The sequence below is a fragment of the Miniopterus schreibersii genome (assembly GCF_964146895.1).
Source record: "Miniopterus schreibersii genome assembly, chromosome: 1".
Lineage (NCBI taxonomy): Eukaryota > Metazoa > Chordata > Mammalia > Chiroptera > Miniopteridae > Miniopterus > Miniopterus schreibersii.
Genome location: NC_138101.1, coordinates 168,493,550 through 168,518,967, shown reverse-complemented (window position 1 = coordinate 168,518,967; position 25,418 = coordinate 168,493,550). Strand labels below are relative to the sequence as shown.

Below are 25,418 nucleotides of genomic sequence, written 5' to 3'. Positions count from 1 at the left end.
TTAATATATCTTTATTGATTTCAGAGAGAAGGAGGAAAAGGGAGGGAGAGAGATAGAAACATCAATGATGAGAGAATCGTCATTGATGGGCTGCCTCCTGCACGCCCCCAACTGGGGATGGAGCCCGCAACCTGGGCATGTGCCCTGACCGGGAATCAAATCGCGATCTCTTGGATCCTAGGTCGATGCTCAACTGCTGAACCATGCAGGCCAGGCAGTAGGCGTGTATTTTTAATATATCTTTTCAATTAAAAACTATTTTAAATTAGATCTGCTGGAAAGTTGCACAGTCATTATGTTATTAACAATATTAATGTTATGTGGAAAAATGTTATGTTATTGACTATTAACTTGAAATGTTGAAGTCAATTGGTGAAATTCTTAATGGTTCCTTAAGTGATTTTTCTGAATTTATTCTCTAGACAGACCTAAACTGCAGTAATCCATTCACTCCTGTGGAGAGGAGACATCATGAACATGCCAAACACATTTCCTTTGGTGGTAACCTGATTACCTTTTCACCTCTAAGGCCCCTCAGTGGAGAACAGCCAGAAGAATTCTGAACATTTTCCTTCATATTATCAATGCTCTGGTATGTTCTTAGAATATCGAAAGGTTGAAGACTCTATATTTTTGTTCATTTCTTTTCAACCCATTTATATGGTCTCATGTAATACTTTAATAGTCAGTGTTCATCCAAGTGTGTTTTAGATATACTGTCTCTCAGGGAAAGTGGGGATATTTTGTACAACAGCCATGCCGAATAAAAAATGTACAGTGCCTTGCGTCTCTTCTTTAAAATGTATAAGCTTAAAGCTAACGACCTTACTCAGAGCTTATGAACTTTGACAGAAATACTTGTATCCTTTCATACTTCATTTTTAGTTTGAACTATTAAATTTGTTGATGTCAAACGGCTTTGCGTATTGCATTTTCTGAGGTGTACTGAGTTTCTTTAGATGAGCTTTCTGGATTCTGATGTCAGTTTACATGTTGCAATTTCAAATGGTTAACTAGGTGCCCATTAAATTCTTGCCTTTTTCATTTTCCCCTTGACACGACTAACAGGCTTTGAAGGAAATGCCTTCTTCCTTTGAAGAGAATATGTCAATCACTTAATGTGTTTGAAGTGTTTTTATAAAACTCTTACGTGTAGGTCTGTGGAAGGCAGAGCCATCGGAGTAACAGAGCACCAAGAAGAGTCAGAGTAGCTAAAGCTTGTAACCAGACGCGGGTCCAGTTATTTCTGCCTTCAAATGACTTGACCAATAAGCAGGAGCTTTATGGATAACCTCCTTAAGATTAGGGGTTTTCAAACAAGAAAGGAAAACTTATGTTCTTCTGTTGGCAGAGGAAGAGGGTGTTAGGTGTGTGGGAAAGACAGTATTGAATCCTTGCGAGCAGTTGGAAGGCTATATGAGGTGCTGACTTAGAAGAGTGTTCTCTAAATGCCTAAAGTCTTACCAAAAGATAAAAATACTGTGCCTTTTATTCACTAACAGCCTGTTAATGAACAATTCAAGCAGCAAGACCTGAAGAACAAAGAAGCATATATAAAAGTGAGATTTTCTAAGGGCCCAGGGCCATGAACATGTAAAAGAGGTTGGTACAAAGTAACCCAACACTTAGAATCTATGGGAGTGGGTTTAATAAGATGTACTGTTGAATCATTTAGAATGCTTTTGGCGGTTATGTAATAGTAAAATGAACTCAAACAGACTTAGCAATAAGGAAATTTATTTCACAAGTCGTCAGCGTGCTTCTAGGTGCTTTACAATCAACAGCGTGATGATGGCATCGAGGTCTGATATTCTGTTCATAGTTCATTCTGTCGTCCTTGGCACTCTGAGGCTGGGTCCTTTGGGGTCATAATATGGCTGCTAATGGTAATCAGAGCTGTGTCCTTCCCTGTGGTCTGGTTAGGCCAGCTAATGCCACATGTCCATCTGCAGATCAGTAAGTCAGCAGGGGATTGGCTTAAACTAATAATTCCCTGCTGAATCTGGTATCATACCTGAATAAAACCACAATTATTTAGGACACAGGGAATGGATTTTTGTGTCAGCAGCCATCAGTGTCCCCGACAACTAGAGAGAGTGTTCTTGGGCTATTGGACTCCAGAATTATGTGGTATTAGAAAAATCTTTAAAGACAAAATGAAAAAAAACTGCTTGGGTAGAACAAGACCCTTTCCAAAATTGAAAGGGAATTTTTATTTATTGAGGACCTACTATATAATAGCCCTTTTGCAAACAATGTTTAGTCAATGATCACAGTCACCCTGCAAAAAGATGTGTCATACCACCCATTTTACAGACAAAGGAACCAAGGCTCAGAGGGTTTAAGTAATTTTGTATAAACCAAGTTTCCTCTTCTCCAAAGCTTAGGTTCTTCCATTTAATCCTAAGAGTAGAACAATCAAGACCAGAATGTTAGGGTAAGGAATTTACAGTTTTTGAAATATGCTGGGACATGCTGCTCAAATCCCTACAAAGGACTGAAAGGCATTCAGTTGCTGCAAGTGCTGACGGCCCTCAGCCATCATCCCATATGAGAACTGCCTCGGGTGAAGAGAGCCACTTGGCCCAAATTCACACAGTTTCCCTAATATTGAGGATATAAAGGCCTGTCCCCCTCCTGAGTGCTCTAAAGGGTCTCCCTCTGCCCCGTTGTGTACCTTCTTGTCCCCACAGCTCTTGATTGCAAGAATGTTCCCTCATAAACCTCTTGTATTCTAGTCTCTGCTTCCTGGGGAACCCAACCTGTGACAATTAATATGAGAAGATGGTGTAATAGAAAAAATATCTTGGTCTTTTATAAAATGAAGTGGTGTGACTACATCCTAGTTTTGAAATTTTGTTCTGGGTTTGCTGATAGTAGGAAGGGCAGAAAGGCACGGTTAAGAATGTTGATGGGAACTATTAAATTTTTGAAACTGCTTATATATCTAATAGAGAACCTACTCCCTGGCCCCCCCCCCCCAAATCTGGAGGTTTTATGAAAACCTATGGGGAGATAGTCTCGAATTGGTATCCAAACTGATTTGAAAGCAATGAAGTAGAGTTTAGAGAGAGAAACTAGGATATAAAAGAAGTTGAAAGGAATATACCAGAATGCTAACGGTAATTGCCTAAAGGTCATAGGTCATCTGTGGGTTAACTCTACTCATTTCCTGAATACATTTTATTTTCTTAGTTAAGAAAACAGGAGAATGATTTCCTTGTTTTTATGAAACTCAGGAAGAGCAAGGTTAATGTTTGGGTAGTACTTACTCCTATTTCCTTAAAAATATTTGAAGAAGTATAGAAAACTTTGGGAGACTCTGATCTAATATTAATATTGCTACATGTTTCCTTTACCATTGAGTCCACTGTTCATTATCAAGAATAAACTGCCCCAATTAAATGACATATAAACAGGTAACTCTTAGAATGTTTATTAAATGGATGATTTACAAGAAAGATGTTGTTGAATAAAGGTAAAATTTTTCCCTTACAGTGAACATGAAACTTAAATGGGTAAGATTTATTCAGTTTCATTTTTTAAAAGAATATCTGCCCCTTTAAGATTATATCATAATGTGCGAAGCACTGGTGAGACTGACGTCACCAGAAATTCCCAATGCACTGATTTCCCTGAGATTTTTCACCCGATGATTGTACTGCAACAAGTGAGCATCGTTGACCGCAACCTTGAAGTGGTCAGCTTCCACCAGTACTTGGATCTGAAATGGCACATACACAAAACTGTTAGAAACGCCCATTAATTTCAAAACCAGTCAGTCCTGAGCTCAGGGTATCCACATTTCATCTTTATGATCATTCGTGGAACTGATTAAAGTCCTGAAAAAGTAACTTTACAAAAAATAAACTCCAGACCATTCAAAAATTTACATAAAATGAAAACAAAACGACAGAATTTTTAGGGGGTATATAGTTGAAGCCACAAAGGAAAAAATAATGTCTACATAAATAATGTGTCTACATAAAAAGTTTTCATATGGCCTAAACCACCTAAAAGTAAAAATAAAAATAAACACTAAAGTAGAAATCCCCTAATAGAGAAGCAAATGCTATGAAGATGGGTGATAACCAGTTTTCGCAAGAGGAGGGAAGACACAGCCTCCCAGTAGTTAGTGGATGTCTTTAATCCTCACATCCTCTCAGAAGTAGCACTTTGGCAATATCTAAATTTTAAATGTATATTCTTTAAATAAAATTATTCTTCTAGAAAGCAAAGAAGAATAAAAAAAGTTAGTAAAGTATTTTAGTAAAATAAATAAAACCTTCCCCAGTTTTATTTGTAATATTTCCAAATTCTAATCAACAGAGTACTAGTTGGCTTATCACATATCTAAACAATGAAATACTATCGCATAACAATGTTCTGATACCGAGAGATGTCCATCAGTTGTAGGATATGGTCCCTATTTGTCTCTGCCCTTGAGGAGCTCATAGTCTAGCTGCTTTATTACCCACAGTCAATCCTAACTGAACACTGTGAACCTACTAAATATTTGGTGAAGCAGTACTTAAAAAGTGTGCTGTATGTCACAGAAAATACTGGGAAGACATTCAGTGAGTTGCAACCCTCGGGACGTAAAGGATGGAGGACTTTTCAGTTAATTTTAAAAATCTATACATTTTTATTTTCAAAAGCATATATTAATTTTAGAATTAAAAAATTTTAACTTGTACACCTGAAGCTAATATAATATTAAATGTCAACTGTAATTTCTTTTTAAATGACATTTTTTAATTTAAAAAATTTAGTTTTGATTGCCATGCCACGATGTTTTTTAAGTAACTAAGTCCCAGTTCCACTGAGAAATTCTGCCTTTTTTATTAAAGATGATGTTTTTCTCATTTCCAGAAAAGGTTAAACTCAGGGGTGGTAACGGATGGAGTTGGGGAGTGTGCCACTCCCGGCCTGCTGATCCTGCACCCCTGGGGTGGGGAGGAGCTGGTTAGGTGTCCCAGGGCAGCTGACCAAAATTCATTTCAAGTGCATCAGGGTTTTAGAGTGAGCAATATGCAATGTCAATACACAACAATAGTAATAACTTACTTTGAATGGTTTACCACTTTCAAATGGGAAAATCGTCTGTCTTTCTTCCTTTCCCCAGGTGTTACTCAGCTTTGAATTGCATACAATGACTCTCTTGTTGTCCTCATTGAAGCGTGGGTTAAAGTGGAAGGCGATTTCATTCCCTGTCTTGAAATCTAAAACAATGCTGTTTAAACCAAGGACCAGAGTTAGTAAAATGATTCAAGTTGCATATTTGTATCAAGCGAAGGACACATGATTTTCTAAAAAGCAAGTTGTTTTATAAAATACTGGAAAAGCCTGGCCAGGCATGGCTCAGCGGTTGAGCGCTGACCTAGGATCCAGGAGATCGCTGTTCGATTCCCAGTCAGTACACATGCCCAGGTTGCGGACTCGATCCCCAGTTGGGGGCGTGCAGGAGGCAGCTGATCAATGACTCTCTCATCATTGATGTTTCTTTTTTTTTCTTTTAAATATGTCTTTATTGATTTCAGAGAGAGGAAGGGAGAGGGAGAGAGAGAGAGAGATAGAAACATCAATGATGAGTCATTGATCAGCTGCCTCCTGCACACCCCCACTGGGGGTTGAGGCTGCAACCCGGCATGTGCCCTGACCGGGAATCGAACACCGATCTCCTGGATCCTAGGTCGATGCTCAACCGCTGAGCCATGCCAGCCAGGCTCATTGATGTTTCTCTCTCTCTCTTCTCCTCTCCATTCCTCTCTCTGAAATCAATAAAGGTTTTTGGTTTTTTTTAAATAAAATACAGGAAAATTTTCTAAGCAGAAAACAAACCAGAGAATGGGTTCAAGCTGGATACTATTAGTAAAATACTAAAAGTCAACAAGACAGTATGTGTTGAATTGTTTGGCCTCGCTGTCTTTGGACACATCATTCTCTTCAGCTGGAATTCCCTCTTTACCCCTCTGCTCATGAAAACCCTTCGAGGTTTCCTTATAGAGGTCTGAAGCCACTTTGAGGGCATGCTATGCTTTCCACTGCAGATGACAACACTTGCCTCCTTCCTGCCCTGCCAGGTTGCTTTTAATACCTTCTGATGGCAAGCCAGTCACATAAGTAAGAGAACAAATTCCTGGCTTCCTCCTAGTTAACCAAGAACCTAGTCCTAAAACAGCAAGAGTGAGATTATATAGTTAATGTTCAGTATCCTGCTGCTAAATTGTAAAATCATGACAATAAGTGTATTGGACTTTCCATGATGTGGAGTGGAATTGATGCAAGTGCCGGCTTAACTTTCTGACCCCAGTCCTTCTCCTTGGATGTTAATGCAAACACAGTCCTCTGGCTGTTAACCATCCCCCAGTTTCTCAAAGTGTGCTCCACAGAGCACTAATGTCAGAATCCGCTGCTGCTCTTGTTTTCAAGCAGAATTTGCACTCCTGACCAACAAGCACAGATCCAACCACAAATGTATTCACAGGGAAAGGACCAAAAGAGTTAAGTGGCCATAGAAATTGTATTTGACTAAGTATCCAATGGCTGTATTGCCTCTGCAGGGAAAAAGATGTCATCACCACCACCTTAAGCATTCTTTTTTCTTCTAATTCCTTACGTAGAATGTGCAGGACCAAGTAACAGTTTTTTCAGTTTGCTATCACCTTGACCATTTCAACCAAAATTAGTTTTGATCTGCCACAGTCTCAGTCTACATCTCTACTGTAATTGGGGCTAACATTTCCGGTACAAGAACCCTAAATAGAGGCAAAGATGCCAGTGTGGTTCTGTGTGATAGGGGTTGGAGGAAGGGAGCAGAAATTAACACACTGTGAGTGCTGTATGCACAGAATAAGGTGTCCTGAGTCCTATGTTATGTTGGGAGGAAAGACAGATAAGAACACAGGCAGAGGATATTTGCTGTGAGACAAGCTTTCTTGTGCAGGGAAGTACTGTGTTTAGAGAAGCTGTCTAGGCCGTATGGAAAGAAGAGTTGGCTTAGTGTGGTTACTATGGAGTAGAACCAGAGGAGGCTGGCTAGAGGTGGGAGTAAATGGGTTATTTGAATGTAAAATGATCAGATCAGAAGCCAGTCCATCTGGTAACAGAGGAGGTGGCTGCTGTTGATTCGCCAGAAGCAAGGTGACAGACACTCTTAGAGGCTGCTTGTGGATCCTTGAATAAACCTGTGTACATAGCCTGAATTTGTATCTTTTGTATACTGCCCATAAGACCCAGAGACACATTACTTAATGGCGGCAGGAGCTTTAGTGGTACCGCTAACCTCAGGGACAGGCACACTGGAGGGCTTCAGGATATCCTTAGCCTGTTTGTATTATATGTAATCATAACCAGTGATGACAACCAGAGCCAGGCGTCCCAGGGCAGCCATAAATCAGCACGGATTTTTCCTAAAGTAGCTCAATGCCTTCCCCTATCCTAGCTCACCTCAATCAAACCAGTCCCAAAGGCAAAGGTTGACTCATTTTGATGAAGTCTTTAAAATGAACAATCTTTTCAAACCTTTTAAGTAACTAGCAACTACTCAGAAGACTGGGGCTCCCCACCCTGCCACCTGTCATCTGTAGGCCAGGCCAACACCGTGGGAGTCTGTGACCCACTGTGAAAACCGGCATGGCAGCCAAGCTTGAGAGCTGAGGCTGCACTGCGACCTGCGCTCCTGCAGGGAGACTTGCATGAGTATGAGGACACAATGGGATAACCCCCAAACTCAGGTCAACTCACCATGTCCAGAGGGATCTTTTGGTTTTGGACCCTCATCTTTGATGGGCATCTAGGCCTCAAGCGCATGCTTCGCTTTTTAGACACTATGTGGTTCAGAGGTGGAGGGATGGCCAAGCATGACATTACAAAGGCTCTACTTGCCTTTAATGCTAAGGCTTTACTGCCAGGAAGAACCAACAGAATGGGTTCTTTTGCTCTTTCTCTGTCCTCACAATGTAGAACTCTGTTTTACTCAGGTTCTGGGAGAAAAACAAGCTTTGGCGAGGGAAACCTTGTCCCCTTGGTGGGAACACATATTGACTTATGGGATAATCCTATACTATGGAAGAGCCAAGACTCGAAATGTGTAGTTTTAAAAATTCTATTAAATTTCAATACAGATCAGCCTTTATTCAAAAAACAATCAACAAATATGTTAGACTTTTCAATTTTGCTCTTTACCTGTTTGCATTGGGCTTTACTGTGCCCATAATGGTTACCAGCATGCGAGGCATGATTCCTCCGGGGAAAGCCAGGTTATAAGGCACAGTCTGGGGATGAAAAATATATGTGTATCAATAAAGAGTCATGTTTTCTTGGGGAAAGAGAAAAAGATGTTGCTAATGTTCAATCACTATTAATATGTGTGACTAACACATAACCCTAATTTAAGCCATCTGTCCAGACTCTAAGGCCAACCTTGCCCAGGGCCTGAAGAGAGAAGGTTCCCTATATGCACAACTAATGATCGAGAATAAAGCCATCAGTTAATTGGTGCCAAAGGCAGAACACAGTCCTTTTTGGAGCACTGCAGCTCTTATTACTAGGGCCATCTCAATCTATAACTCATTCACTTAGATTATATTTTGAAAGGGCTTAAGCTAGACCTTGCAATCAACATTAACATTTCTGTGCCACTTTTAAGACCCTTGTCACATAATATACTTCATCACATCATGTTCTTGGCCTTCTGGACTCTCATATGTTCTACTCAGAACACCAACAGAGTACTTAGTGTGTGGCAGATACTCAATATTTGTGGAACAAACACCTTCCAGTTAATACATTTCCTAATTCATTCTGCAAATATTTATGTTCACGGTACTGTAAATATTCCCAAAGCTCCATCGCTGGCCTCTTCTTTTTTCCCTTTATAATTTCCCCCCTGAGTTCAACTATCATCCAAGTCTTTTATCTCTAGCCCTGATCTGCACTAGTCCTGTACTTCCTCCCTCTGGATTTGTGACTGGTGCTATAAATCCAACAGGTATGAACTGGAATTGTCTCTCCCACCCCCTCCCCCATCAGTCTCCTTCCTGAGTTCCCAGTTAGAGCAGACGCTTGGCTGGTGCTCTAGTTGTCCTGTCTTGAAAAGCCAGTCATGTCTGACTCCTAAGCCTTAACCAGCAGACCCTGGGGTTCTTCCTTTGCAATCTCCCATCTGCCTCTTCCTTTCCATAGTCTCATGTCCCCCTCTATCTGCAGTGGACTAACCGTCCGTGGTCCAGGCCCTGTCCAATGATAACCACACCCCCAGCACTTTCTCTGCGCTTTCCTCTAAGCTGACCTAAAAGTAGATCAGATGCCACCTGTGCCATCTTCTACATAGTCCTGAGGGGTCTGATCCCAGGCTGTCACTGAACTCTTTCCTCGTATCTCTTATTCCCCAGCTAGACTGTAAGTCTAAAAGGCAGGGATCTGTGTCTGAGATGTGTCTGGAGTCCTACAGGGTTAAGGTTTTATGCTTAGAATTTCTTTACTAAAATGTGTCTTAATATAAATGAAAATTCAATCCTTAGATCACAAAATTATCTTTAGAAAGTTTTTCAAAACAAGATTACCACGGTTCCCCCACATGTTCTATCTATGATCCTGGGCGAGCTATATAACTACTGCCCCATTTCCTCATGTGTAAAACGGGGCTAACGGGAATATCTTTTGGGGCGGTGATGGGGTCGAATGAGGTCATCATGTAGAAGCACACTGCGGGCACATGTTATTTACTCAGTGTTTATTAACAACAAAAACTTTCCCCATCACTATGCTCTTGACTTGATTTACATTAAAGCTGCCTTCCGGATGCCTTCAAAAGATGCATTAGCTTCTTTTTACACCCACACTGCACACACTAAACTCAGTACAAAGAACGACTTTTTCTATTGGACCAACGTACACTGCAGCTGGTCCCTGGAAAGGGCCTCTGAGCAGTGAGCATAAAGCTTCAGGTCTCCCCGAAGCCCTCTGCCAGTGAGAGCTCAGAGCCAGCTCCTAGCCGGAGCACTGCAAAGTGATGGCACCACAGCCCAGACAGTGGCTGTGTTCATCAGCTTTGTCTTGGTCACAGTCAAGTACATGAAATGACGAACTATCTTACCAGTGGTCCAGCAGGGACACCAGTGGGGCCGGCACCAGGGTAGGCCCCGGGCCCACTTGGATGTCCAGGGTGGGTTCCTGGTGCAGTTGGTCCGGGATAAGCAGGTGCTGTGGGACTAGGGTAGACACCAGGAGGCGACTGTCCGGGGTAAGCACCAGGAGGTGCCTGTCCAGGGTAAGCACCAGGAGGCGCCTGTCCGGGGTAAGCACCAGGAGGCGCCTGTCCGGGGTAAGCACCAGGAGGTGCCTGTCCAGGGTAAGCGTTTCCAGGAAGCCCAGGGTAGGCGCCAGGAGCAGCCGGTCCGGGGTAGTTTTCAGGAGCTGCAGGGCAGACGGCAAGAGGTGCCTCTCCCGGGTAAGCCCCAGGATAGGCGGCCCCTGGGTAGCCTCCTGCCCCAGCAGGCTGGTTTCCCCATGGACCAGGCCATCTTTGAGGGTTTGGGTTCCCAGACCCAGAAAGGGCATCATTAAGCTGGAAAGAAAGATATAAACAATTCCTGGATGAAAAACATTCACAAAAACAGAATTTTCAGGAAAGCAGTAATAAAAGATCTGAGAAATAGAGGGATATGGTGAAGGTATGAAATTCATATCAATAAAAATTTTTCCACCTATTAAATAGTTTTGAGTTCCAAAGACTAAAATTAGACTTTGGGATTATATGTGCTTTATCAGTACACGTCTCCCATCATCTCACATCGTGGAGGGGTGCGTTTTCGTAATTTGCTAAAATCAGAGCTAGCCATCCTCTACATGAAAGCACGTATTTTCTGACTGACGTGAGAAAAACAATCACAAAAATCAGGACGCTCGGACTGTAGTACACTTCCCCATTGCTCAGCTTATTTCTCAGCTCTTGGCCCACAGAATCGACCCGCTTCTGCCCTAGGCCTTTCCGTAAAGGGGTTACTCTTAATGAGTCCCAGGCCTCTCTCTACCTGGCTTTCTTCCCAAATCTGTTGCTGGAAAAACAAGACTAAGACCAACAAGCCTTCATTGGACGGCTGCGGCCAGAGGAAGGCACATGGTGTGAGTTAGAAGGGAAGGTCCGGTGTTAAAAACAAAACTCTCCACCAACATGGAATTAGAATGTAAGAAAACAGACATAAAACACTTACCGAAAAACTGTCTGCCATTTTCCTGAGAAAGAAAAAAAGAAGATAGGTTATGATTTTATCTGAATAGATTTCACAAGTTTTCATTTAGATTTAACATCACAAATAGTTTGTTGTGTAGTTCTAGTAGATTTACAGGCATTCTTCCAGTATAAGCCAATCTATTTCCAAAACACGTTGAAATCAATAGCGTGGAACCACAAAAGTGTCTCATCAAAGGGTGGAGATGCACTCCAGCTGGATTACCAAACTCTTTCAGCCATAGCTTTAAAGTCCAGTGACACTAGTGGATGTTCTGAATCCTGGACGCAAGGGCCATACAGTGCAGGAGAGGGAAGGCTGAGGGAGCGAATGTTCTGCCCCTGTCCTAGGTAACAAATCGGCACAGTGGTGGTTTACCTTTGCTCTGCCTTCGCCCCCTTCCTGTGCTCTTTTCCCACCACTTCCTACAAAGGGCTGTGTGTGTTAGTATCACCCGCCACGGGCCCCCCCATTCTCATGGACAGACCCTTGCCCCCTTCTGGGTTTTAGGAGGAAAGCGGAGTTGGTTGGTTCTTACTGAGATCTGAGACATGCCCCTCAGATAGTTACTGCCGATTACTTGTTCCTTCATTTGCACACATTTGTGCCTGCTCTGCACGGACACTGTGCAGGCTCCTGTCTGGGTGTGAAGGTGGACAGGCCACGGTCTGTGTGGTCAAAGGGTGCGCAGGCCAGCAGGGATCACAGATGAACACACTGGGAGCCAGGCCGTGTGCTGTGGGGAGTCACAAGCAGAACAATGACTTCTCGGAGGGGAGGTGTTGTTTGAGCTAAGCCTTGGATGTGGAGCGAGGAAGAAGAAAGGCAGGCACAAAATGCTCGCTGTTTTGAAAAAGGCACTTGTTGTTCCAAATGAAATATTTGGCAGTATAACAAATTAAAGTTTAAAAAAAAAAAAAAAAAAAGTTGGGCAATGTGGAGGAAAATATTTTGGGTGGGGCAAAAAGGGTTTGCCTTGCCCAAAGCTGCCTCAAGTGATGGCCTTGACGTGTGTGTGTGTGTGTGTGTGTGTGTGTGTGTGTGTGTGTCCCTGTCTGCGGCTCCTCCCAGGGCCTTTGATGCCTGCACTGAGGGGAGGGGGCAGCTTCGGAGGACTGAGGCCTGCGTGGGTTTGCTCAGCTCAGGACTACTGGTGCTATGGCCAAAATCACCTGCACTTTAGACAATTAGAATCACTGTTTTCCTTGAGTTGCTCACTCATAATATTTACTCAACTATTTTAAGAAATGACAAGGGATCCAACAAATGATAACTACCTGATAGGTCCTAAAAATGTAAAATATTAGATTTTCAGGTAAAAACTCAAATAGGCAGAGCTCCTCCTAGGATTTCACGTGTGTTTCACTTACACACATGATATTTATATTTTGCACATCTCATTTTTAATCTGGGCATTCTCAAACATATTTGGAAACAGGTTATCACCGTGTCCATTTTCCAAGGTGGGAAACTGCTGGCAACCTGACTAGGAAGGACCATGACTCTCCCAGGGCTTCCACTCACTGCATTTCCTATAGTAGTTGACCTTTTAAAGCAAAAGTTGGGTGCTCCTCTGCCTGTGCTTCCTGCTGCTACCGCAGGAGGAACTCGAGAGAGGAGTTGTTACAGAAAAGGAAAAGAAAGGACATTTCTTTAATCAAGAAAAGAAAAGCCTCTCTCATTTTGGATACTAGTAAAAAACCATCTAGAACTTCATGGTGGGCGGAGAGCTTAGTTCCTTTGATCACATAAACTCTTCTTCCACTCTTGGGCAACACACCAAAGACCCAGCAAAAATGTTCTAAGTGTTTTCACTTCTTTTAAATATCACTAATCCCTCACCTCAGCACCACTGCCATTTCTGGTTGGATACTTTGTTTCCGGGGAGCTGTCCTATGTATTGTAGGACATTTAGAAGCATCCTTGGCTTCAACCCACAGTAGCACAACCGCCACAACAAAAAACGTCTTCAGACATTGCCAAAGATCACTGAGGAAATGGGGAAAAGGCAAAAGATGCCTGGCTGAGAACCACTGGTCTAGGCTAATTAGCATGTGGTTCTCTACATATATGTACATACGCAGGTCAATAAAAAACAAGGGTCGTTTCAATTATTAAAACTAGCCAAATCCATGCCATTGGCCTCACAGGGCGTTTTATTATCATAATTCCAATCAAACTAAGATGTGTTTAAAGGCTGGCTACAACCAGAAATTCACATCAAGACAGCATTTCCAAAATTTAACATTTATTCTTTTCAAAGTCTCTGCTGAATCATATTCAGTTTACTTTCCAACACAACCAAAACAACTTGAGAAACAAAGCAGATTTCTCTTTACTTCCACTGTGTTTCACATGATGGCTCGGATGACAGTTTGGATTGTGTTGTGACACATGAGGCAAGCCCATCAGAGTAATTACACCCTGCATGTGTGTGGTGCTTTGCAGTTTAAAAAGCACTTTCACATACCTTACCTAGTATGATTCTGATAATGATCTTATGAGATTGACAGGGAAAAGTTAATATTCCCACTTTAGAAGTGAGGAAACTGAGGCTCAGAGAGCGACCATGGTGGCCCAAAGTCATTCTGTCATTAGCAGGCCAAGGACCAGGGTCCGAGCAATCTGACTCCTAATTCAGGCTCATTTTACACTAATATAAAACCTCACACTTTGAAATTGTAAGGTATAGTCCTTTGAAAGTGTTAATTACTTCGCTTAGACATGATCTAGCTAATTCATTCAGAATTACCTAACATGCTGAAATTGTAAACAAATTTAAAAAGAGATCATGTTTTTGTCAGAAACTTAGCTGGCTGACTCATTCATTATGCAAGGATACTGAACACAAGAATGCCATTTTGCACAGTCACTTGGCTAATTATACACACATTTAAACCAACATGTACTTTTCCAAAAATTGAGTGTGTGCTGTTTTGATTTTTTTCAACTCATAACCATCAGATCTCTTTCTTGACAAGGGTTATAACCAATGCTCTTTTTAAATCAAGGTTGGCAACCTTAGAACTAAAAGTAAATAAATAAATAAATACTACAACAAAAAACATCTATTTAGATAAATGTCCTTCTTATTTGCCTAGAAATTTTAATTAATTAATTAAAAAAAAATTTTTTAGATGAGTAGTTTATATCTAGAGAGACAAATGTAAAAAAAAAAAATCTTCCCACTCTACAAAATCTATACATACAGAAAAGAAACACTCCATTAAAGAAAAACAAAAAAACAGGACATACTACCAAGGTCTTCACATTTGGAAAAACCTACAGGGAGTAGTCCACTTTGCTTTGAATCATCTGTTAATTATAGCTTTTCCCTTTAATAAAAGTGGTATCCACACTACTATGTTATTCTAGGCTCACCTAGTAATTAATCTGGTTGCTGGGGCTCCCAGGAGCACTTCTGAAATTTCTGCTCACGAAGGGCCCTGACCTTTCATTACAAGCTGTAAGGGAAGTCAGTCATGAGCGTATTTCCTCAGAACCCAAAGCACTGCCCACACTCCTCTCGGAGGAACACAGGCCAGGCGGTCCACTTCCTTCCCCTTCTTAAAGGCAGAGCAGAACTGGAGGAAAGTCCACTTCCCAAAGCCAAAGTCAGTGAGAACAAGTTGGAATAAAGGCAACCAGTCCTTCACTAGGATTTCTCTCTCATCGCACCACTCCCTCAGCACCAAGGAAGGTCAAGTTACTTTGTGCATCTCAGTTACTGATTTTTTTTCCCCTATGGAAAAGCTGATCATCAGTCAAGAGAGAACACATAATATTTAGTCAGCAGCAAACTGTGCGCCTACAGCAAGCACTATCCTGGCAGGCTTACCACTCAGGATTTAATGAGAAGAACCAGTTCGGGCACCAAACAAAATGTTACCTGGCCATCCTCAGCAGGAGCCTGTGTCCCAAACCTTCACAGGGACGAGAGGCTATCTCTTAGATCAGTTACCACGAGTCTCACACACATTCAAGGACCATCATCAAGTTTCTCCCCAGATTATGGAGCAAGTGCTGGTTCTAAGTGTAACCCCCCAGCATTATGAATTTAGGAAGCAGCTCCAGTCTCCCAAAGATCAAGAATGAGGCACAACCATCAAAGGAATGAGAAACTCTACTGCAGGCATTCAAAGTCAATGTCTGAAAAGGAGGCTGTTATGGAAAAATACATTTTTATTATTAAATTTTAACTTTCAGTGTGGTGAAGACCTGCTGTGGGAGGTGGGTGCAGGGTCGAAGGGGTCAGTGGGGGTAAAAAAGGGAAGTATCTATAATATTTTCAACAATAAAGGTTTTTTTTAAAATGTAAGTTTTATGGAAACAGAATGTCCTAGTATGAAAGATATGTTATAAACTTGAGGTGAGTGAGTCATAATTTTGGAAGCTGGTGAAATTTTTTTCTCCCGCTCTGTGCCCAGTTGGTCAATTTTTATTGCTCTCTCCCTCCCTTCCCCCTCCCCCCCGAATTAACTGAGCCTCCTTTCCATTTCTTTCCCAGAATACTAGAAACAGACTGGGTCACTGAGGACCAACTGTCCTCATTGTCCAGCAACCCAACTCCCAGGAGTCACTTTACAAATATTCCGCAGTATCTGGCACAGGAATCACTAACTTTAAGGGGCTGGCCTGAAACCCAAGTCACAGCCTCAACCTAAGTGTCCCTGATTCCCTGGTATTCAGCTCCTAATCCTAAAATGGATGCATTTTCGTGTTTTTATTTGCATAACTGATCATTCAGAATAAATCCTCAAACATGTTTTTAACACACACACACACACACACACACACCCCTTCAACTAGGGCTGGGCACGCTGGGACCAACGCTTTGCCACACCCCACACATCCTCAGACCATCTGATCAGGGATGAGTCGCCGATTTGCAAAAGCTTAGGGTTTTCGGGCTCTGCCAAGCCGAGCACATGCCCCTTCAGGCCCCGGGCAGCACCATTTTCTGCGGGATCAGCACCAGGAGGGCAGCTGTTCCCCCGACGCCGCGGGCTTGGCCGACGAACCCCTTCGCCGCCCGCAGCGCGATCAACCCGCGGGGCAGCCGAGCCGTGGGTCCCAGGTGCCGCCCTAGAGAGTCCTGGGCGTACGCCCTGAGCTGGGCTGGGGCCCCGGCTCCTATTGCCAAGCCTGAGCGAGCCCCTGCGCCGCCCTCAGGAGGGGACCCAGCTGATTCCGGGGTGGTCCCGGTGCGCGAGGGCGGGACGCGCGGCTCAGCCTCCCAGTGGCCGCGGAGGGTGCCCAGTGCCACGCCCGCGTGCGCCCCGAGGGGTGCGGGTGAGTCTCAGTGAGACGGTGCTAAGTCCCCCGGGCCCGCTCCTCCAGGGGGCAGAGAACCTGGACTCGCGCCCGGACGGTGCGCCCGCTCCCCCGCCCCCCGCCCAGGCCGCGGGGAGCCGAGCCCCTCCCCAGGCGTCCCCCATCCCCCCGAGCCCTCGAAAGGGGGCCGCGCTCCGAGCGGTGCCCGAGCGCCCTCGCCCGTGCCCGACCGGAGCCGCCAGCAGGCCGGGCCCCGGCCCCCCGCCCCCCGGCCCCCGGTCCCCTGCGCCACTCACCCTGCGCTTCTGCACTCGCTCGCTCGCTCGTGCCGGGTGTGGCTCCTGGGTTGTTTTATCCGCGACGGGGCGGCAGCTCCGCACCTAAAATACGCCCGGCCAGGCCCGCCTCTCCCGGGGCGGGACACCCAGCCCTGCCCACCGGCCCCGCCCGGCCCCACCCTGCGGAACGAGCTCGGCGAGCCCGGGGCCCCGCGGGGTGCAAAGGACACCCCCGGGCCCCGGAGGCCGCGGGCGGGACCCTGACGGGCGGCCCCTCCGCAGCCCCGGGCCTGGAGGGTGCGCGGGCTCACCACCCGCACCTGGCGCAGACGGAGAGGCCGCGGAGCGCGTGGTGCGTGCGGCTGCAGGGAGTCTCGCTCGCGTGCTTGCACCGCGTTTACTCCCCTTTTGCCTGAGCTGCGGGCACTCTCATGCCTTCCGCATCGACTTCACCTAACCCCTCTCCCAGCATCCAAGCCTCCCCCAAAAGTGCACGCTGACTTGCGTCCGGGGAGGGCCCCGCGCAGTTCTCTGAGCTGTGACGCGGGCGGCCGCCCCGCAGACCCAGCGCTCGGGGGCTCCCCACTGCGTCCTCACTGCTTGCCCCCCACTGCGTCCTCAGCGTCTGCTCAGGCTTTGTAAGGCAGCAGGTTGTCAGGAAGTATTTGCGTCGTGAATGAATGAATGAATGAATGAATGAATGAATGAATGAACGAACGAATGAACAACTAACGCATCACTGCCTAGGAAATGTGACTGTTTTCGCGAAGACTGGGGAGAGCCTGGGGAGTACCTTCCTTTGGTAAAGGCAGGAAAGGTTGCTACAACAAATGCTGATGCTTGCAAGAGAGACTGTGTCTAGTATTTGGTATCATTTAACTGGCAATGGCTGAGTGAGATGGTTAAGGGAATCCAAGGTGGATTTTTTTAAAAAGTTCAGACAACTTGAAATGAATGAAGGACTTCAATGTAAGACCTGAAAACATAAAATTCCTAGAAGAGCCCTGGCCAGGTAGCTCAGTTGGTTGTCCCCATATACCAAGGTTGTGGGTTCGATCCGGGGGGGGGGGGGGGGGGGCACATACAGGGAGCAACCGGTGAGTGTGAGAATAGGTGGCGATGTCTCTCTCTCCCTTCCTCTCTCTCTAAAAATCAATAAATAGCCCTGGCCGGTTTGGCTCAGTGGTAAGAGTGTCAGCCCTGCACCAAAGGGTCTTGGGTTCAATTATCTGTTTATAACCAATCATCTACATTGATGTTCTTCTCTCTCTCTTTTCCTCCCTCCCTCCCATTCACCCTCTAAAAATCAATGGGGGTGGGGGGAGGGAATCCTCCAGTGAGGATTAACAACAACAACAAATCAATAAATAAAAATTAAAAAAGAAATTCCTAGAAGAAAACAGAGGGGGAAATCTCCTTGACGTTGGTCTTGGCAAGGATTTTTTTTTTTTTGGATATGACACCAAAGCACAAGCAACAAAAGCCAAAATAAACAAGCGGGACTACATCAAACTAAACAGCTGCTCAGTGTGGGGGTCCAGCACAAGTCACCCCAAGATGTACCTCTGTGGTAAGCAGACTGTTTTGAGCTAAAGGCAACTTTGGCTGCAGGCTCAGGAGAAACTTCTACCCCCTACACCCCCTTAACTGCCTAGAAGATTTTGAATTAGGGGCCCCCAAGTTGTCTTACCTCATCCCTAGCTCAGAATGTCTTATATACCTCCACCCCCCTTTCTATCTCTGAACCTCTTGTGCGTGTGGGTTCAGACTCTCCCAGGTATGCGGGGTCCCCATCCATATGTGTGTATTAAATGTGGTTATTTTCTCTTGCTATTCTGTCTCATGTCTGATTACTAGACCAGCCAGAAGAACCTTGAGGGTAGAGGAATTTTGCCGTCTCCCACAGCAGCAAAAGAAACAATCAAGTAAAATTAAAAGGCAACCTACAGGATGGGAAAGAATATTTGAAAACCATAAAGCTGTGAGAGGTTAATCTCCAAAATACATAAGAAACCCATACAAAACAAGGGTAAAGGAAAAAATAATAATCCAATTTAAAAATGGGCAAATAACCTAAATAGACATTTTCCCCACAAAGACATGCAAATTGCCAACAGGTACACAAAAAGGTGCCCCACATCGGTAATCATCAGGGAAGTGTACAGATTACCTCACACCAAAGAACTTAATAAACTGATGGACAGAAATGATTCAATACATGGAAGCATGGACCAGACTGACGAGTGTCAGAGGGATGGAGGAGGGCGGGTGGGGGGAGGGGGAGAGAGTAATCAAAGAACTTACAGGCATATATGCACAACCCAAGGACACACAATAGTAGGGAGAGGGACTGGGAGGGGGGTAGGGCAGGGTGGAATGGGTCATTGGGGAGAAAAAGGGGCATCCGTAATATTTTGAACAAAAATTTTTAAAAATTGTGAGAAATGAAAAAATAATAACTATTTATAGAAATGAAAATTTCTATATGTTAGAGTAGCTATCAGCAAAAAGACAAGGCATAACAAATCTTAGTGACGATGTAGAGAAAAGGAAACCCTATGCACTGTTGGTGGGATGTAAATTGGTAGAAACATTATGCAAAACAGTATGCAAGTGCCTCAGAAAGTTAAAAATAGAACTATGGTATGATCCAGCAATCCTGCTTCTGGGTTTATATTATGCTGAAGGCGGCGGAACGGCGCTGGGTGTGAGTCCGGTGGGGTCAGACTGGACCTGGGTTCAGCAACCTTGGTACTTGGGTTCTGGGTAGGAAAGAATTCAGAGCCAAGACCCAAACTACAAGAAAACATTTATTTGGTAAAATCACAGAGGTAGAAGAAGCAATCCCTGGAGGGCCCTTGGAGTTTGGGACTGAGGAAGCTAATGCTAACTCTAAGGAGGGGGCAGGGGAGGGAAGGGAAGGGGAAGAGGTAGGCGCTGTGGGATCCCAGGTCCTCTGTCCTAAGGCTTTTAAGGGTGGAGATTTTAAGAGCAGTCTCAGGGGATGATCTCATTATAATATTCAGAAGTTTCCAGGTGTGTCCTTTCAGGATAGTGGTCTCCACTAACTGACTGGCACCAGGGCAGGGCGTCATTATCCCATGCAGCTGGCCCTGAGGTCAGCTGTGACTGGTTTTGCTGCTTTTCTGGGCCTGGAACTGAACTACAACTGAGGCCTAGATGTTATCTCTAAGGAGGGGGGGTCAGGGGGTCCAAACCGCAAGACCAGTGGAATGCTAGGGGAAGCCCAGCTGGGCGTGGCTCAGCCGTTGAGCGTCGACCTAGGATCCAGGTGATCGGGGTTCAATTCCCGGTCAGTGCACATGCCCGGGTTGCGGGCTTGATCAATGACTCTCTCATCATTGATGTTTCTATCTCTCTCTCTCTCCCTCTCCTTTCCTCTCTCTGAAATCAATAAAGATATATTAAAAAAAGAAAGAAGAAAGAAAGAAAGAAGAAAGAAAGAAAGAAAGAAAGAAAGAAAGAAAGAAAGAAAGAAAGAAAGAAAGAAAGAGAAAGAAAGAAGAAAGAAAGAGAGAAAGAAAGAGAGAAAGAAAGAGAGAAAGAAAGAGAGAAAGAAAGAGAGAAAGAAGGAAAGAAGGAAAGAAAGAAAGAAAGAAAGAAAGAAAGAAAGAAAGAAAGAAAGAAAGAAAGAAAGAAAGAAAGAAAGAAAGAAAGAAAGAAAGAAAGAAAGAAAGAAGGAAAGAGAAATGCTAGGGGAGGAAAGGCCACCCTAGGGTTGAGGTCCCACTCTGCAATTGTCTTTTGCTTGTCACCCAGGGCTTTCTACCCTGATGATCTTCTGCACCTGGCCCATCGTCCTTGCTCTGCTCACGTCTAATTGCCTATTACAATTAGAAGGAAATAAAATCACTATCATGAAGAGATATCCGCACCATGCTCCTTGCAGTATTATTCACAATAACTAAGACATGGAAACAACCTAAGTGTCTGTTGATAAATGAATGGATAAAGAAACTGTCACACACACACACACGCTTTACTAGAAAAAATATATATGTTTAGATAGATAGATCTATATCTAATGATCCATCTACCTATAAATAACTCTAAAAAATAAGATACATTAATGTTTTTAAAATATAGGGTGCATAGTGGGCTGCAATGTTTCTATGAACTTAGAAATTACATAAGGTGGCCCAAGTAGCCTTATCACATTGGCTACTTGGGATCCTGTGATGTCAGAGAAAAGCGGGTACATGATCCATAAAGCTGTATTGCTACAAAGAAGCCAGAAGGAAGCAAACATTTAAATTTGGACCTTGCCTCCTATGACCCTCCCCCTAGATCACCCTACCCTGCCACAAGGTCCCCCTAGCCCGTCTTCCTTGCACACAAAACTCACCCCCCACTAGCATCCTTGCACAGCTGTTTCCCGTATCTGGAGCTCTCTTCTTTCATTATCTACTTACTAACTCTCTCCTCTCCTTCAAGGCTTTGCTCAAATGTCACTTTCTCCATGAGTGTACTATGTTACCACCCTGTGCAAAATTGCAGCTCCAACCTTCCCCAGCTCCTCATGCTGCTGATCCCCCTTTACCCTGCTCTAATTTTTCTGTTTTTCCATAGTATTTATCAATTTCCAGCATACTACAGACTTTACTTATTTCTTATGTCTACTATTTATTGTTGGTTCTCCTGCCTTTCTTCTACTCCCCTCCCTGACCTCAGAGTTCTTTGCTGTGTAATTAACTTATGAGTCCAAGTGGTTCATGGTAGGCATTCGATATTTGCTAAATGAATAAATTCATATAGTGTGGGAACTGCAGAAAAAGCCTGTGGCTGTTTGATGTTACCATTTTCAATGCTTTGCCCTCTAGTTAACTATTTAATGTCCCTTAAAAATGATAAAAAAATTTAAGAGTGAAGAATTGAATGAATGGGTTACTATGTTTGTAAAATACAAAAAAAGAAAAAAAGTAATGTCTGTTCCCCAGGGAACGAACTTAAGATTGACCACTTATTTTGGATAAATAGACCTAGTCCCAAAGCAACTTCATTGTGAAGTGATTATCAGCCATCCCTTTAATACGTTTTGCACAGGAAATTCAAATTATGTATATTCTCCTTTTAACTTCATCAATTCTTTTTGTTGAAAGAAACAGATAGGTATTATCATCTCATTTTTACTGTCAGAGAAAGTGATTTACTTACCCAAGCTCATCCATATCTAGGAACAGAATCCAGAATCCTGGCTTTTACAATTCATCTAGAAAAACACTGAGCAAAGAATCCTTGCAGGTACCTGCTTATGTGGACCAGGAAGAAAACCAGGTATAGCCTGTTTCCTAAATAATTTCTGTACTCCCTAAAATAATCAAATAATTAATAAACTGTGGAAAGACAAATTATTTCACCCAGTTTTCATCACAGGGGGAAATGTGCACCCGAAGGACTCATTGATGGAATGAAGAGGTGTCTTGGCATTCTCGAGGGTAAATTTGAAAGTTCCTCAGTGGTTGGTGCCGTTCTTGCCTGTTTGTCCCCTCCAGGCTTGCACCCGGGAGTCACTGTGTGCTGGGGATGAATCACTACGTGGCTGGCTGGGGACTAGTGAGGAAAACATGACCTCTTCTCTGAAGAGAGAACCTACCAATCAATTTACATGAATGGATCATCCGCAATAAATGACTAACCTATGGGTGTTGAAAAGGAGTGACCCACAGGCATGGCCTTTGTCTCTTAAGAAAATGCTATAAATCTTAAGACTCTGAGTCATGAAGCCACCTGCGCAGGAGTGGCACCACTGCTATTAGAGGTTTAGCTGCTGGTAAGTAGGGAAAAGGGATAGCCAATGGGCTGCTGTGAAGATAAAAAGATAAGGGGTGAGTCACCCACTTACCTCCCTTTCTGGTGATTTCAGGGACAAATAAAGCTCACGCTCACGTGCACTTACCTGGGCTCACTTACACCTACTAATGGGATCAGAAATCTCTTTGGCTTCACTTCCTTACTTGCACATCCCCATGAATCCTTAAAGCTCACAGAGGAGTTCGCTGTGATCAGGGTGTGCATGGGAGTTTAAATTTGCACCTACGCAGTTAAATGGCTCCTTAGTACCCAATCCGAAGCCTCTATGAAGAGTAAAAAGTAATCTAATAAAAATGATAAAAATATCATTGAGTAACTTTTATGTGGATTACTGTGCTATTTAAAATAAGGGACAAGCCCAGTATTAGCCCTCGAGCAACAGGTCAGCTGATTTCTATTAATACAGACATTTGGGGACACTGATAAAAATCCAGGACTCTAGGAGAGGCATCTCCCCAAGAGGGGAAGGAGGGAATTTGAGAAAGCTGCTGGCAGGCCAAAGGCCCTGAGGGTATCTGGATGAGGGGAACCTGGGTTAGAGCGAGAGCAGAGACCAACAGAGCCCGGAGCAAGTAGGCGATGAAGGTCAGAGCAAAGAGGGCTTTCGAGAGTGAATGGAAAAGACAAATTAAGTAAATTAGAGGAGAGAGAAGAGCCTGTTTTCAAATCAGAAAATGGAATTGGAAAGGAAGGGTCAAGAGAGAATGGGACTATGGGAGATACAGTGAAGCTGGAACTAGAGATGAGAAGCTACCCAGAAGCTAGCATGACAGGCCCAAGTCAGGAAAGAACATCTCACAAAAGATGAAGCTCTTGAGAGGTATAAACAAGAATAGTATATTGATGGCAAGTCTTGTAGACAGCAGAATATGGGAACAGTCAGAAAAGGGAAGACAGATCTTTCCAGTTTTCCCATTTGAACCCTCGGGAACTGATGGTGAGTTTGGCAATTCTGTCTGTGTCCAGAGTGTCGACTCTTCCAGGTGACAAGTGAGAAGCTGAGTCAGGCATTGGGACGTTTGATCTGACGCCAACAACTGGATTCTGAGTTGGAAACATGTGGGACATGTGCCTGGCAAACTGGGAGGTTGAAGGAGATGCTGGGGACACAATTTATGCTTTAAAGACAGAGCAATTTCCAGATCCAGAAGGAAATGATTGGGTCTGTCTGCTGTTTCTATTTCCAGTTATCTGCACATATGCTCTTCATTTCAGAGGGGTTGAGTGGGGGTCCTAACACATGCCTTAACCACTTCACAAAACTACCCCTTCCAGCTCATCAAGTGAACAGGTTCCATAAAACCCGGTCAGCAAATGAAATGGGGTCGGTGGCAGTGACATGTCAGATGTTGGTTTGCAAGGGTCTCTGCCATACTGCAACTAGAGCCCCTCAGGGGTGCAGTGGAGGTCAAAATCTGCTTAGGAGGGAGACCCTCCTCTGTTCTTGGATGGGAAGGCTAGCAACACCAGGGAGTAAAAAGTCTCCCTGATGCCACAGCAGGTGGAAAGGCCCTTCTCCAGCCCAGCCTCAGCCCTTCCTTGTCTGCCCCTCGAGCCTGACCCCAGGCCTGCCCTCCTAAAACCCACATTCCAACCACAGCCACTTCTCTGTGTCCACAGAGTTTCTGGCATACCCACCAGACCTGTTATAGCTGCTGCCAGTCCTGTTGATTGAGCCCAGATCCAGGGTCTGTGCACTCAGCCACTATGCAAACTGCCTCTTTGAGAGACATCAAACAAGGGAACGGGATCGAGGGTGTTAGTTTGTTAGGGCTGCTCTAACAAAGTAGCACACAATGGGTGGTTTAAAGAACAGAAATTTATTTTCTCTTAGCTCTGGAGGCTGGAAGTTGGAGATGAGTGTGTTGACAGGGTTGATTTTTTTTTTCAGAGGCCTTTCTCCTTGGCTTGCAGATGGCTGTCTTCTCCCTGTATCCTCATGTGGTCCTCCCTCTGTTCATGTCTCTGTTCAAATTTCCTCTTCTTATAAAAACACCAGTCATATTGGATAAGGGTCCACTCTAATGACCTGATTTTAACTTAATTACCTATTTAAAGACCTTATCTCCAAATACAGCCACATTCTGAGATACTGGGCGTTAGGACTTCAACACATGGATTTTGGAGTGACACAGGTCATTCAGCCCATAACAGAGAGAGCATGGGAAGGGGAGGGAGAGGATGGCTGTTATTTTAGCTGGTGTGCTCGGGGGACATTTCTCCAAGGAGATGATATTGGAGTTGAGACCTAAATAATGAGAAGGGGGCCACCATGTAAATATCTCAGGAAAGAGAGGACAGCAAGAACAACACACAACACTGAGTGTGGCAACAGAGACAAGTGACAGAACAAACATCTACTGGACATTTATCCTGCCCACTTGTCTCAGAATCCCCTCCATGCCAGCCGCACAGGGGTGGCTCCTGCCAGTCATGCTGGCACTTCATGACCTCTCTCCCCAGCTGGAGTCGATAAAATCAGGAGTGAGCTCTTGAGACAAGCTGGCCATTTGGATTCTCTCACCTGGGAGTTTGGATCTGAGCCCCAGAGAGACCTTGAGTCAGTTGGTATATGTGGCTGTGTTTGTACCAGGCAAACGTGGGAACCACAGGAAGTGCTCTGCCCATGAAATGATGAGCAGATAAAGTCGGTTGGCAGAGATGAATCAAGAATCGGCACAGAAAAAGATAAAACAAGAATCTGCATGGAGAGGAGAGATGAGACACACAGAGAGTTCTGAAGTATTTCAATTCCTGGTTCCAGGCCCCTTCAGAGGCCTAGTCTCCTTTCTGCACTTGG

General features: G+C 44.3%; 2 protein-coding genes across 2 annotated transcripts in view; one reads left to right on the top strand and one right to left on the bottom strand.

The window, feature by feature from the left end:
* The window catches only part of DLGAP5 (DLG associated protein 5), a 36,426-nt gene extending 35,509 nt beyond the window's left edge, over positions 1–917 (top strand). Inside the window, exon 19 of the mRNA XM_081145579.1 lies at positions 423–917. Coding sequence (XP_081001705.1) covers positions 423–563 — 141 coding nt within the window. The 3' untranslated portion in view covers positions 564–917. The remainder of the gene's footprint in view (positions 1–422) is intronic.
* A 2,503-nt stretch (positions 918–3,420) lies between these two features.
* On the bottom strand, positions 3,421–16,914 carry LGALS3 (galectin 3). Its single transcript, XM_081147076.1, has 6 exons — positions 16,805–16,914; positions 11,217–11,238; positions 10,100–10,570; positions 8,188–8,276; positions 5,068–5,233; positions 3,421–3,724 (listed from the first exon to the last, which is right to left on the bottom strand). Exons 2-6 carry the CDS (start codon positions 11,232–11,234, stop codon positions 3,569–3,571), a joined length of 900 nt encoding a protein of 299 aa, XP_081003202.1. The 5' UTR covers positions 11,235–11,238; positions 16,805–16,914; the 3' UTR covers positions 3,421–3,568.
* Positions 16,915–25,418: the final 8,504 nt, after the last annotated feature.